This window comes from Prenolepis imparis, unplaced genomic scaffold, assembly GCF_030444845.1.
Source record: "Prenolepis imparis isolate NDT839.2.m4 unplaced genomic scaffold, iyPreImpa1.0 SCAF_8, whole genome shotgun sequence".
NCBI classification, from domain to species: domain Eukaryota; kingdom Metazoa; phylum Arthropoda; class Insecta; order Hymenoptera; family Formicidae; genus Prenolepis; species Prenolepis imparis.
The window spans coordinates 9,357,659-9,373,640 of NW_028141166.1; the positions used below are offsets into that span (position 1 = coordinate 9,357,659).

The 15,982-nt window shown below is 37.6% G+C and overlaps 1 protein-coding gene across 5 annotated transcripts in view; it reads left to right on the plus strand.

Moving 5' to 3' along the window:
- Positions 1-15,982, plus strand: part of LOC145939600 (uncharacterized) — a 405,991-nt gene that overhangs the window by 156,508 nt on the left and 233,501 nt on the right. For all 5 annotated transcript variants that reach the window (XM_083044035.1, XM_083044036.1, XM_083044040.1 and 2 more), the window contains one exon: positions 9,420-9,482. In XM_083044035.1, the coding sequence (XP_082900161.1) occupies positions 9,420-9,482 (63 nt within the window). The remainder of the gene's footprint in view (positions 1-9,419; positions 9,483-15,982) is intronic.

The window sequence follows — 15,982 nt, forward strand, 5'->3', positions numbered from 1 at the left end:
GTCCATTTCGAGATACGAAAGTCTAATTTATTTCATTCGATATGCTTTTGATACTCAAGTAATCAAGCAATTATAATTTCACGTATTATGTTAATTATTTTCCAATGCAATATTATCAAAAATAATTTTAGTTAGAAATTCTAATAGTTTGTCAAATTTTATCCTAGTAAAAATTTAATAAGAAACTGGCAGCTTAATAAGAAACTTTGTTGTAAAATTTTTATATACGTATATCTTTAAGATATTAAATATATTAATAATTCAATTATTGTACTAATTATTATTATTTAATAATGATTATATTAATTATTTTATTATTTAATTTCATATATAAAACAATTTTTGCAATTTTGTCTTAAAACAATTTTTTGCAATATATGCTTTTTTTAAAATTTGCAACAATTCAAATTTTTCACAATTTTGCAAGATTCATATATTCATGCTTTTAATTTAAAATTAAATTGTCATTCCTTTCCCCTTTTTTCCTATCGAGCAATAGGCAGCTATGCAGTCAAATAATTTTATAAAGCGTTTTTATATACGGCGTGTCAGATATTAAATTCACGCGCAATGACCATGCGATGATGTGGTGCTTCAAAACTATCGAACTTATGCGCACATGTATACGTTGTTAGGGAAATATTAGGTTGTGAATAAAAAGGAACACTTTGAAAGGAACATAAAAGGAACGGATGATCGATAACTTCTTTGCATACGTTATTAGCATGACAATGAATATCATGACGGCGACGCGCGAGAAATAGAAAGAGAATCTCTTAAGTTCGTCTCGTCGGTCGTGATTCATTGTTCCGCTGTTCTGCGGCTACTAGCAGTACGTCTCCGCGTAAGTAATGCCTGCTTTTCCGGGGATCGTTTACCCGCGGGATCCTCTCATTCTACGCGGACTGAAATCCGAGGAGGAAAATTAATTCTCGGTGCGCGGAAGTTGGCGGCAAAACACATCGCCTAGGCTTCCCTTCGTTAACGGATGGCTGCTTTATTACGAAATTGCGCCAGGAGAAAGCGAAAACAAGCGAGAGAGACAGATATATATATATAAGTAAAGACAACGTTATAATTCCGTGTTCTCGTACAAACGTGCTTCGATAGAATTTGCTTTGCTATCTCGCGCGGACAAGTAAGTCGGCAGAATATAACTGCGTTTTTTGTTTGGAAACTACACTCATTTTGCGGCATACTCGAGGGTGTACTTTAATTTTCTGACAATGTAAAATACGAACTTTGTAAAGTTCGTCGGAAATACATGGAAATTAGTACTTACTTAATTAAAAAAATATTTCGAAACGCTAACTTTCATAGCCTCAAAGGAGCCATACTATTGAAATAAGTAAATAGTACAACCATTCATTTATAAATTCCCTCTCATTCTATCATTTTTTTCTTGTAAAAATTAATTTCTATCGTAATGTTGAAGATAATTAACATGAAAACATTGTAATAATAATAATCGTGAATATCGATAATTTTTTAAGCATAAAATTAGAAAAAAGAGCAAGTTTTTTTTTTCTCTAAAAGATATTTTTTTTTAAATAAATACAGTGCAATAGCATGAAAGCTCAAACTCTTATTTTTTAAGCTCACGATAAGTATGGAGAGAGAGGTATAGATTTATTACGTGACGCTATAAAGACTTGAAACTTCGATAGAAATCGCGCCGGAAACTCTTCGTATTCGTTACGCAACGCCCGATCGGCCGGCTGACTGGCTGGCTGACTAGTCTGCAACTTTTCTACTGAACGACTTCGTTGCGCTAGTCGTACTCTTTTTTACGCGCGTCTTCTAGCTATGTGAACGTAGCACCCGACTTTTTAAAAATTAATTTTTTAAAACGGAAAATGATAGCATTTTGTTTGTAGTTGTTTGTAGTAACAATAATTTCGTTTGTAGTTTTATCAATTAATAAATAAAAAAAATTTTTTAAATGACTCGCACCCGACATTAAGATATCGCAAATCTGCTTGCGCAATCTTCTTTAGAATCGTTTTTAGTTGTTTGTAGTGATTTTCCTTTCGTTTGTAGTTGAGCGGTTCAAAAGTTATAAACAATTGTTTATTCGTCCAAGAGAGCTAACTTTGTCAATTTTTAAGATTTTTCAAATCCGCTTGCGCAGTCTTTTTTAGAATCGTTTGTAGTTGTTTGTAGTGATTTTCCTTTCGTTTGTAGTTGAGCGGTTCAAAAATTATAAACAATTGTTTATTCGTCCAAGAGGTAAATTTGTTAATTTTAAAGATATCGCAAATCCGCTTGCGCAGTCTTCTTTAGAATCGTTTGTAGTTGTTTGTAGTGATTTTCCTTTCGTTTGTAGTTGAGCGGTTCCAAAGTTATAAACAATTGTATATAACTTTTGAACCGTTCAACTACAAACGAAAGGAAAATCACTACAAACAACTAAAAACGATTCTAAAGAAGACTGCGCAAGCGGATTTGAAAAATCTTAAAAATTGACAAAGTTAGATCTTGGACGAATAAACAATTGTTTATAACTTTGAACCGTTCAACTACAAACGAAAGGAAAGTCACTACAAACAACTACAAACGATTCTAAAGAAGACTGCGCAAGCGGATTTGCGATATCTCAATGTCGGGTGCGAGTCATTCAAAAATTTTTTTAAATTTATTAATTGATAAAACTACAAACGAAATTATTGTTACTACAAACAACTACAAACGAAATGCTATCATTTTCCGTTTTAAATAATTAATTTTTTAAAAGTCGGGTGCTAGGATCTAATAGCTGCGTCTTCTAGATGTGCCTCAAACACGAGTGCGTTATTTACCATCGCTCTTTTATTTTAGCGCCATCTAATAATATTAACCGAGTCCACTTCCTATGGTATATATTATGTTAGAGAAAAAAATGTAGTGGTACTTTTCGAATTCTTGGCAACCGGACGACGCATTAAAAATAAAGCGAAGCCATGCTGAAAGCGACAGCTGAATCGACGGAATTGTCGATGTCTTCGCGCGCAACGACCTCAAAACTTTAGCATCGTCGAACTGAAAATAGCCACGACAACAAATCGCGTTCTACATCAAGATGTATTTCGGTATGCGCGTTTTCCGATTCGCGCTCTCATGAATACCGACAGGTCGTAATTGGATAATAAATCATTTGACATTCGATCATTTTGTATTATGCGTGTAGGCAGCGCGCCGCTAATTATGGTCGCGGTCGAGAGTGGATTTCTCGTCCTTATGCCTCGCGACATGTCGATAATTGTTTCCCGAATCGATCAATCACGTTGAGTCTCGGAAAGTCTCGACCCAAAGAATCCGATAACTAGCAGTGCTCTTTTATGAGACGCTAATCAACGTCCGAATCACCGTAGTATTTGACGTCATCTCCCCCATCGTACAAACTTTGTTTTTTGTACTCTTTTCGCTTGTCTTTTATCGGATGTGTATCAATATATTTAGCATATTTAATATATTTAATTTTTAAATTTTCAAGGTGTAAATATTGAACTGCTTGCGCGAAACAATACAGCTGTCTCATATTTAAGATCTCAATCGAGAAATAATTTCATGATTTTATAGTTTGGAGAAACAAAAAGGAAATGAATATCGATAACAGATATATTATATTCTGTCAGTTTAGAGTCAACTTTTCTTTAGCAAAAATTCAGATTTAAAATTAAAATGTTTTAAAATTCTTTGCTTGAATTTTCCTTTGACATTTTATCATTTTTTTATTCTTATTGATCTGCACAGATTTTTAAAATTTCAACTTCCATTTTTCGCAAATATATGAGTCCGCAAGAACTTACATTACTTTTTCTCTCTTATTGCTCTTCTCGTCGTTCTTTCGCATTCTTAGACTATTCCTCGTGTTTCATTCTTTTCGGTGGCCGCCGAGCTTTCTCCTGAAGAAGCTTCTCTTTTCTCGTTTCTTTTACGCGCTTCGACCGAGAAGCCGCGCTGACTTTGCTATGAATCAAAACTTTAAATTAAAATCTGGCGAAACGTCTGTGACGAATGACGCGGAGCTGCTTAATTATGCGCTAAAGAGCGCTCGTGAGGACGAGGACACTCGGAAAGGAAGGAGCCACTTTTCATCATATTGCTCGTAGAGACTCTGCAGTTCTTGTTATTCGATGTCGGACAACTCGCTGTCTTCACACTTAATCTTTCCTTTCCTATTTTTAACGGCCGTGTCGAGAAACCATCGTTGAATTATCGAGGATCCCGTGTTTGCCCTCCACAGCAGAACGGCAATCGGTCGGCCATCAATCACCGGTTCGTACTTTCGTTTGTCGGAGCGTCGTCCTTTCCGTCGTCACTTCAAAAAGTTTTTAAATATACGCGATTCTGCCCCGCAATTTTAAAAGCGTTAATGTTGAATTAGTTGCTTTAATGGAGTATATTTTTTGGTTACAATAAAACTACGTAGGACTATAATATAAAGTAATTGAAAAAGACTTCGATAAAGATAAATAATATTTCTTTTTTTGAATAAAATAAAGTTTTGAAAATAATCTTTATATTACAAAATATGAAAAGGAAAAATATTCAAAGAAAAATGAGCTATCTTTTCCAATATGTCAATATAATTTTCATTTGCTTAGCTTACGCTTTGAACATTTTGATTGAACAATTGTGTACATAAAGTTTTTCCTACGGAGAAATAAAATAAATTCAAATTTTATATGTCATCGAAGGGAATGAACGGATTACAAGGAGAATCGAATGAAGTCGTACTTCCTTATTCGAACAATGCGGTCTCGATCAGTCTTACGCTAGTGAAACTTTAGTTTTTACGGTTTCGCGTGTTCAATCGCTGTGCGATACGAGGAACGATAAAAACGAGGAAAGAAGGAATATAAGAAAAAGTAGTAAAAAAAAAGAAACAGCGAAGAGATAGAGCGAGGTTTAAATGCGAGCGCGTAAAGAGAGACTCTAAGCTGTCTCTGACGTCTCTCCATAAATCGAAGAAGTCCGACTTTTCAAGCCGCATACTGCTGAGCTTTCTCGAGCTTATTTAAATCATCCATAAGGCCTTCTTAATATTGAAGAATCGCGATAGTTCGTTCCTTTTGTTCTTTTCCGCTCTACTGGAAACGTTCGTTTTGATTCGAAGCTCGCTGAATAAATGAACCAGAGTTCAATATTACAACTGTTCTGTTGAATTGGTGTGATGATAACAGTTATACTAATTTCTACATTTCTCAATTATTAACGTTCTTAATGATTTTATTTTTTTTATAAGAAGCGACGATGAATGTAACTCTCTAACGCTTTTTATTTCGTGAATTCGGAGAGTATTACGCAATATTGAACGCTGTAATGTTTGCTTTGTATAATCTGCTTCCCGGAAAACATGATTTCCGAATATTGAATATGCCACGAACGAGATTTGCACAGAGTTATCCGATATTCATTTGCAGCAATCCGGAATGATTCGTATTTCACGAATGTGCGATTAATTCAGATTTCCCGTAGTTATGCGCGCGATGATCTAAATTAATCATTGCCATTTTTTACACATTATTGCATTGCATATATCTTATAAGAATCCGATTTTATTTATTGTTTTACATCTCGTTACACTTTTTTTTATTCTTTTAGAGTTACAGACTAATCGTTTAAAAATTGTTTTAAAAAACTATCCGACAAGATTTCAATAATCATGCGTCCCACGACTATGGAGATTCTCGTGGATGTCCCTCGAGTCGCATATTTGATATACGAATATTCGCAAATTCGAACAAGGACGCGTCGCGTTTTAGCCATCATCCGTTCGCTTAATTCACATATCGTGTCTATTTCCGTGTCCGATGCGAAGCGCGTTCCGGAAGATAGCCGAGGGATTTAGATACAATGTTAATAACATTCGCGTAACTTCGACCCACCCGATTGTCGAGCCAGAGCATAATGAAGCTCCGACGACCTTTCGTGTTCACTGTATGTCGCTCGGCGTTGACGTGCTCTAGGATTCTCATTCCGCTTCGTGACGCTGCATAATCGGTCTGACCGCAGGATCGCTGATGGATTGTTGTCGAATCGATTCTTCCAAACAACGCCGAAATTAGGATGATCGCGCGCTGACCTGCGTTTTGTGCCGAAGAGACATTAATCCTCGCTGACGTTTTCGTCAAGAAAAAGTAATCTTATCGACTCATGCATTAAATTAAGATAAAGTGGCTAACAAAAAACACAAAATCTCGAATTTAACCTTGTGTTATAATCGGATTGCGTTATGCAAATGGAGCGACAATGAATTATCTCGAAAGTATAAGAGATTATTAAATAATCGTAATTAATGCATATTTTTGTTTGATTGATTGATTTTGCAATATTTTGATCAATTTATTTTTAATCAAATATATATATAATATCTTGTGTGTTATTGATCAATACAATTTCTAATTTTTATAATTGCATGTAATTAAAAAAAAAGGTAGAAGTTGATTTTAAAATTAACAGTAAGTTTAACTAAATGAGCTTTTCGTAAAGCAAATGCTATTTAAAATACTTCTATTTTTAATCGACGAAATTGTCGTAGATTTCGTTGGCTGGCAAAATTGCATGGCAAAACAATGTGCACATGCATGCACAGCGACGAATCCGGTGGCGGAAGAGTCGACGGCGGTTTCGCATCGCCGTAAATTATGGGACGGTCATAATACGCTTTACGACTTTTCGACATTTTATTTTAGTCGCCAACTGAGCTCCACGACTTTTGTATTCTTCTTCGGGCGCCCCGGGACGACACCTTTAAATCTTCGTCATGCCTCGGTTACCCTTCGTCCGCTTCTGTTAGACAAACCAACAGTTGCGTCTTTTTGCTACGCGTTTCGTAACGCTAGTGCGTAATGGCGTAGCGCGAAACTCCCATCCACGTTTGCTGTTTATTCATTATACGAGGGCAGTTCGATAAGTCAGTGACTTTTACAAGATATGGCACTCAAATCGCAATCTAATTTTATTTCTGATATTTACCATCTTATTTAAGTATACACACCAAGTTTCAAGTAGATCTGTCAAATAGAAATTTTTTGACAGCGTTCTAAAGCGGATAAGTTTGTGTTTTTTGCTAAAATGGAAAAAAGTGAATTTCGTGTGCTAATAAAACATTACTTTTTGCGTGGAAAAACCATTAAGGAAACTGAAGAAAAGCTAAAAAAGTATTATGGGGACTCTGCTACGTCGCATGGAATGGTTCACAAGTGGTTCACTGAATTTGCGACGGAGCGAGCAGAGTCCCCATAATACTTTTTTAGCTTTTCTTCAGTTTCCTTAATAGGTTTTCCACGCAAAAAGTAATGTTTTATTAGCACACGAAATTCACTTTTTTCCGTTTTAGTAAAAAACACAAACTTACCCGCTTTAGAACGCTGTCAAAAAATTTCTATTTGACAGATCTACTTGATACTTGGTGTGTATACTTAAATAAGATGGTAAATATCAGAAATAAAATTAGATTGCGATTTGAGTGCCATATCTTGTAAAAGTCACTGACTTATCGAACTGCCCTCGTATATGCAAGCTCTCTGCTCGTTACAACAATATGTAAGCCGAGCTTTTATTCGAGACGGAATAACTCGGGGGAAATTTCTCCCTATGTGCCGCGCCTTTGGTTTTTATTACCGTTTGTTATATGGCCGGTGTACGCTCTGTTAAAGTATAATTGAGAGAAAAAAAAATAAAAGAGAATGAATATATTACATATAAATCTATAATTAAATATATTTTTGAAGATATATAATACTTAAATTATTTTTTATAGAATAACATTATTTTTTTATTTAAGTTTTTTTTTATTTGAAATAGATTTTCCTTAAAAATAATTATATAGAAAAGCTTTAATAGTAGTCATCAAGTTTTTGCAATTTTTATGACTTGATTATGTTTTTAATAATTTTTGCTTATTCTCATAAAATTCTAAAAAATCTAAAAAATAAGATTAATTTAAAAAATATAGCAAAATGTGGTTTTAAAACTATATATCTTCGTCACGAATTGCACAGCAATTGCTACTATTAGAGGACATTGACTTGTGCATTCTTCTTCTTCTTTTTTTTTTTTTTTACCTAATTATAACTCCACGCTCTCTTTTATTCAAACATTAAAGCCATCGTCCCATTTTGGTAGCGCGGGTCCAACCTTGCCCGACACGCGGAACCGTCGCGTCGGCTCCTTCGTACATTCGTTCGTCCGTACGAAGTTTGACACGGAAATTTATTCGCGCTTAACCGATTTGGCAGCGGTTCAAAACGGATGCTCCACCCACCCGAGAAGTCTGCCGCTGTTTTACGATCAAAGTTCAGAACGACATTTGCACGTCGGCTCTTTCGTTTTGGTTTCGTAGTCGCCACCGTCGTCATCACTCTTTGTACTATTTCTTCGTTGCACCCTTTCGAAGGCTACTTTATCGGTTTCTCTCGTCGTCATTTCATTTATTCTCTTCTTCGTCGGAGTGACTCGTTGTCGCGTGATCGTCGTTTCTTTACCGTAGCATTTCTGTTCGGTAATCTCGGTGCCTGCTAGAAGAGATCCGTTGCGATTAATCGATGGCGAGTTCGAAACATTTTCGAGAACGACATATCGAAGGGTAAAAATTCTCGAAACGAATAAATTCGGCGAGAGCACATTTCATCGGTCGTGAGATTGAAACGGAAGCGGAAGAAACAGTCGACCCTCGTAAAATATACGTGGAATGTAAAGAATGTCTAATGCGTTGAATGACGACGAGGAAAAATGCCACAGAATTTTCAATGTATTTGTTTAAAGTATTTCATATCCGTTCGATATCACACTTCTACTTTAAGTAATCCGAATAACTATATTGTATTATAGAATGCGATTTTTGGGATATCTTTTTTGTATGTAAAAGAATAATTAATTTGCAACGTGTTGAAATATTTGGAAAGAAGGAAATGAAATTTATGTAACATATGTTAATATTTTATTTCAATTTTTGGACAGATTTTCTATCCGCTTAAATTTGAAGCTTGATCTCGATTAATTCATCATAAAGCAATAACTAACAGCAATAACACGGAAAACAGCACATATTTGATGAAACTCAGTTCTAGCAGCGAGTGATTACAGAAAATTTCATAGCGGATGATGTAGTGCACTCAGCTTTTGAATACGTCGGGATACAGGGCGAATAATTTTCATATGAATGCTGTACACTTTCCACAATATTGCATTTCCGAAATTATTAACAGTTCGCGTCGCTTGCAATTTTGCATCCGAAAATTATTCGCCTCTGCGCTTCGAAAACTCGACATGAAAGGATTTTCTCTTAATGTCTCTTTTCCTTCCCTTTGAATGTCAATGCGCTTTAACGCGCGATAGTAATTTACTCGACATTCAGCGCGATGTAAATAGCAATGAAATAGCAATTATCGATCTTTCTGTTCTAATTTGCTATTTTCCTGTTTCTGTTAAAGAGTGACAGCGGGCTAGTGGACACAGATCCAGGTCGAGTTAGCAGTATGACAGCCATTAACTCGGTGAGTAGCCAACGTTAAATTAATATGCGGCGATAAAAGCAATGCGCACAGTATCGCTTCGTTTAATAACTGGATATTACCTCAACTGATTGCGTCCATTTTAAATTATGCAAACTGTATAATTTGTCGATAATTTCTGTTAATGGCTGCGACTTGCGTATTTGGTCGAATCCATGGCCAAAGAAGCGAGAAATTTTGCATAAAGAAATCTAATAATTTATTAATAATTCAAGCTTTGTTTACATTATTATTATGCGATGCATGCTGTGTGCATTTGAGCATTTCACCGCAATAAATTGTGAATTGTACAAGAAATATATGTATATCGAAAAATATATATATACTGTATATCCACGCCCCTTGTGTGGAGAAAGGAATCTTGATTCGCGGCGAAAAGTATTGATTCTAAAATAGGGTTTTACGCGCGCTCATGTGAGACCACAGGGGAACGATGTTGAAAAAGATGACGGTAATGCGTGCGCGCCATTCTATAGCCGTCGTTCATCAAATATGTAGACAATTGCTTCCGATATACATATAGGAGACGCCTGCGAAGCTTCCGTTCGCCAATAATCCCGTAATGCCACTCGCGCGACCGTGAGTTCCGGGGGGAGGAAAAGGGGGAAAAAAGTAGAGGCTTGTACGATCTGCGCGAATGTTTGCGCGGCGGGACATTTCGGCTTGGCAAACAAGCGGGAAGCCAGAGGGTGTGAGTCTGGTATTTTATCGAGCCTAATACAGTTATCGTCGAATAACATTTGGTATTGTTGTGATTAAGGGACGAGAGTCACTCACCCTTCTACCAGGTGGCTCTTGTTAATTCCGCTGCATTAACAGGCCCCTGAGTTCGTCGGACAGAATTTAGAAACGCGTGGGTTTACGTGGTCACGGTTTTATTATAAACGTACGCGTATACGCATTAGTTTTAACGAATTAGCCCTGGTATATAACTTTTACTGTAAAGAAACTTTTTGTACATAAGCCAACACGCTTATGTGAATATGGAAAATTCGATGGGAATAATATCTTACATTTTAATTTTAATTTTAATTCTCTGAAGCCGACAAAAAATATAATATGGTATTTTAATGTTCTCTGCAAAAATACACTGTTCAGTTTCAAAAGAATTTGATACATGATGAGAAAATCAAACATAAATATTAAAATATGAAATTAGTATGAATTATTACATTTGTTCTGTTTGATTTAGCAGAGTATTATTTTTCCGTGAATTGAAATGATGTATTTTCCTTAATCGCGCGACAAAGAATTTTTTTTAACAAAGTGCAATATTTCGTCTCGTTTTCTTATAATGAAGGGTGTAATTTGTACCATATTGCGAGCAAAATAAGTCAAACCTCTTTTTTTCTAATAGAGTGCCATCTAATAATTCGCCCTCTCTCTCTCTCTCTCTCTCTCTCTCTCTCTCTCTCTCTCTCTCTCTCTTTTATTTCTCTTCGGAATCGTGAATATCATAAAACCCGACATTCGGATGCGTGATCCGTGGAAACTCAACGTTTGCATAACGATGACGCGACTGCTCGAACCACGAGAGGATGGTAGTTTCCTTAGGAACCGGTACCTTCTCTTGGGAATTGTACGCGAAGTTGAGACACACACGACGATTCATATAGTTTTCGCGATCGTCTCCGGAATTCACCTACTCATTCGGGATGGTGAGAACCGGTTCGGCGAAATTCAACGGGATGCTTCTTCCGCTTCCCTTTCGCTCGTTTCTCGTTGCCGTTGTCGCGATCGATTTGGGAATACGACCACGCGCATTTGCATCGTTGCAGAACCTCGAGAATTCGTGCCGCGTCTTCTCGAGAGAGAACAACCGGGCTGGTTACGAAGTTGCTTCTCCGATCTGCTGCACTGTCGCGACAATGGTATATCGGTCGTAACAGCTCCGAGAGTCCTGCGGGAATACGCGCGTTAATTACGAAGACTATAAGCAAAGACCACCCTGCGAATTTACGTTCCACCTTGCACAGGCTATCAAAGATGTCTGTATTTAACATGAGCAGATTGAATAATGGAGAAATGTAAGCGAAATGCTCTCTAAAGTTAATATTTTCACATAAAAGAATTATTGAAGAAATGTATATAAATGTAGGACATTTTTCAAAAATTCTGTGATTTCTATAATGATATACAAAGTATAAAAAATTCTCTGAACTATGCGATAAATCTTTATTAATTGTTTTAATGAAATAAAGTAAAAACAATTATATAAAGATATGGAGGAGTATATATGTAAAGAAATAATATAAGAAAAATATCTAATATATAGAAATAATGAAATATAATTTTGATTGATATTTTCACAATTCGTAAAATGAAATATGTTCATCTCGTCATTGTATTTGAATGGATAAATGTATAGGACATTAAATATGTATAGACAGTAACATTTATAATTATAAATTATAATTGATTCATTGTTCGTTAATCGTTATTTCAATTCTAAAGAGAACTCATAGTCCATACGGTCGACACGAAAATGGAGAAATCAATGGAAATGCAATAATGTATTTTCATTTCGCATTGCTCTTTTTATGCGCTACTTTTTTTTTACTTTCTCTCTCTCTCTCTCTCTCTCTCTCTCTCTCTCTCTCTCTAGCTCTCTGTGTTATATTATTCAAACTTTGTGCACGTTTGAGAAACAAGAATATTCGACGAGGCGGGTTCGCGTCGATGCTTAAAAAGCGCTCGTCTCGGCGACTCGTCATTCCCTTCAGTATCAAAGTCGACGGGTATTTGCAATTGAAATTCTTGCGGCTCCATAAGTCGACCGCAGACAAATTTGAACTTTACCGTAGTCGACGCAAAGAATCGAGTCATTTCGCAATTATTTCCGTCATATTTTTTAACATTATTTTATATCACTGTAAAAAATGATTTCTTCTCTCTTTGATAAATATAAAGAGTGAAAATAGACATGTATATTTACATATGGAAAATCATCGTGGACTATTCTTATTAAACTTTCCTTTAAAAAAATAGATAATGTTCTTTAGAAAACAAAGACTAATCAATTTATGAGACCTTGTACGTATATACGAACCGACCTTTTTCGAGCTGTAAAGTTCTCGCGGAGAGTGACGCGCTCGAATCCGGTGACCCGGCGACCAGAGCACAGACGAAAGTCGGGTCTAAAGGACGCCGAAGAGGAAACCAGTTTAAATAAAGATCGCGCATGTGGGTCAGCCGGTGTGGCGTGGCGTTGCGGCCGTGCGTGTGCGTTACGCAAGCTGTGTCGCGCATCAGCGGCGTCGTCGTTGGTTGGGCTTTGCTAGCCCGTGCACAGGAGACGCGTGCTGTGTGCATAATGTGCATCAGCTGAATCGGTACACTACCCCCAAAAAGCATTCGAGCGCGTGTCACCGTAGGATAAAGGTATATCTATGTCAACTTGTAACAGGCTTTCCTTTGGCAGGTTTGATACACACGAGTGGAGTAGCGAGAAAAGCTAATTACGGAATTACGAGAAATTGTCTTTCGATTTGAGAAGATGCACATGTACGAGAATACTTTTCACGGTTGATGTATCTCTCTCCATTATCCGTTTATTTGTTTTTCCCGTTCTTGTATATTTATCTCTCCTAGTTCAATATCACATGTGTGATACTCTGTTGAATCTAATCTTGACAAAGATAAAAAATAGACTTCAAGTGTGATAGAAAAATATAGAGAGAATTATATAATAAAACTTAGAAATATCACGATAGCTTTGATAGCTATGATGACGAGAAATAATTCTCTTAGCTAGTTTATTTTTTATTCCTTACATATAATGTTTACATTAAATTTACTTTGCAACTAGCTTTTGCGACACAAAAACATTGTTCAACATCTCGATCAAATACTCTATACGACTTTCAAATTAGATAGATTAAAAATAAGCTTTTATAACTTATATTTTCAAATTAAAAAGACCGCAGATAGTGCATTCTAGGATTAGTTCGCTTTACGTAGACGAATGCGGGCTAAGCTTGAAAACGTTACTCGATGTATTCGTAAGTAGCCGTGTATAGAGCCGTTTATAGACCCGACGCGCATCTGCATATATCGAGTCGAACTTTACACTGGGGCTAGACCGAAACTGACTGTTGGAATGGGACCTGGGACCACTTCAAACGAAGCGCCACACGGAAATCTGCCCGCGAGCCTCACAAGCACACACGGCTTCCGGGGGCAGGCTCTCTCTTTTGTGACACACGAGAAGTCAGATGTCGGTTCGTCGGAGTAGGAGAAAAGCTTCCCCCCCGTGCTCCGGGAGTTATATTATATTCAGAGTGTGCACTCCCGGAGACGCCTGCATTTTCCGAGGTTATTCCGAATTTGCGTCGGAAAAGTCGCACAGAGAAAGAGAGAGAGAGGAAGGAGCGTATCTCGCGCGCTTCGATCGATACTGAAGTACAAAGTATATCCAAACGTAAGAACGACAAATGCTCGGCTTGTCGGAAATTGCGTTTTATAAGCGTGTTCGCGAATATTAAAAAAAAATTGACGCCGCAAAAATGTTTCGAAAAATAGGCAGATTTTTTCTTAGTTTTCGATGTAAAATTTTTCGACGCAGCATTCCGTATAATACTCGCAGCAGGTGGATTGGATTGGATGAGTGATCGCGCGTTTTGTCTCTTTCATCGAGTGAAATATATTATATCGATATCGCGTGTGGAAATACACGTACGAACACGTGGGCGTGTGTACGTGTCCGACTGACGAGACGAGAGGGAAATCGGTCAGATGCTACGCGCTGTTTCGTTCCGGTAAATATCCCTCTTCGTAAACGTGAGAATCGCCGCGTTATATTTTCTGAAGTGACGTGACGAAGCGTAACATGAAGTGACATGACGCGACACTGCCTGACATGCCACGTCGCTCTTCTCGACCTCCTTTTTTCGACGCCGATCGAGTTTCATGAACTGACTACGCGCTGACGTTATATTTTCGAGGAATTTTTAAAAAAAGAAATATTTGCGCGATTATAATCTTTCCTTTAAATATGATTTTTAAATGGAAATTTTTATAAAGAGTGGCATATGGCGCTATTGAAGTATTCTCAGACATGTCGCGTTTAAATAGCACAAATAATTCCCATATTTCGAAAAATTATAAAAATTTATATTATAGAAATGCGCGGAAAATAAAAATGAAATACCTAGGTTTCGCTGTAGAGAGATGGCAAATCCATTCCAAAATTGCGAGAACGACTGTTCGAAAGCGGAGAAAAAAAAATCCGATATATATAATGGACTTGTAAATTATTTGGAACGCGCGGGACAACAAGGCAGTTGGATAGATTGCCGTCGATTCTCCCCATTTCCTCCTCCGCGCAATCGACCGCCGGGGCCCCCGGGGGACAGACCCAGGTGCAAAAGATTCATTCGGAAGAGGACGAGTTTTCCTCGCCGCCTCTATATTATTCCCGTACGTCGAACTCCGCGGAAGGAGCCAGGAGGTCCGTGAAATGAACTGCGCCGCTGACGCTCCGCCGATGTCGTTTTCTCGAGAGAAAAAGGGAGAAAAGAGGAGGAAAGAGTACACGCGCGAACTATTTCTCGACGTCGCGGATCCGGAACGCCGGGATTTATCTCTCGGCCGGAACGGACGCACCTGGCTAATGCCGTCGACTTTGTTGCCCGACGTCGCGCGCCGGAGAAGAACGGTGAATGTAATACGGACGCTAACATCGGTGAAGTAAAACGCGCGCGGAACCTCTCGAAGAAATCGAGAGGCGAGAGAGACGCGCTCTCCTTTCGAAGGGAATATTTTGCTCTACTACTTTTTAAATATCAAGCAAGTTGTTGCGCTTTTTTAGTCTGTAGTCAGCGGAAATTATTTCAGAATTAAAAAACGGCAAGAGAAAACTATCTCTTAAGGTATTTTATTCGCGAGATTCTTCGTTGTGAATAAAATCCCGCATTTTCCGTCTGTCGACTTTATTCCTCATGTATTTAGCGAATCATTCCTCGCGGTTCTTACAGAACAGTCTTCTCCGCGGCACGCAGATACATACGTAATATCCTCAAGTTTGTTATGAGCTCTTCGTCGTCGCGCGGGTTAAAAGCGACATCCGCAGCCGCGCGCTCATCCGACTTGCCGTCGCGATTTTAACTGTCCGTATATTCGCGCGGACATCACAAGGTCGGTCGTTCCAGCGATTGTCGACAGCTGCTGCGCATCGTTAACTGCAGAAAGATAAAGAGGGAAAGATAAAGAGAGACAGAGAGCGAGAACGGAGATTAAGAAAATATATGTACGTACACGTGCGTGAGATACAGACAACTTGGCGTGACACGTACGTAAAAATTTGCTTTTATCATTGCCCAAACATTTCTTTCGTGTCTCAAGCGGAAGTGAAGATTTTTCTTTTCTTTTTTTTCTCTTTTTCCATCGGCTAATGCTCGTTTATAGTGCATCGAGCAATACATGCGTGCGCGAATCAAGTAAAAAGTTAAATGTACTATTTTTGAAAGTTTACATTTTCGCGA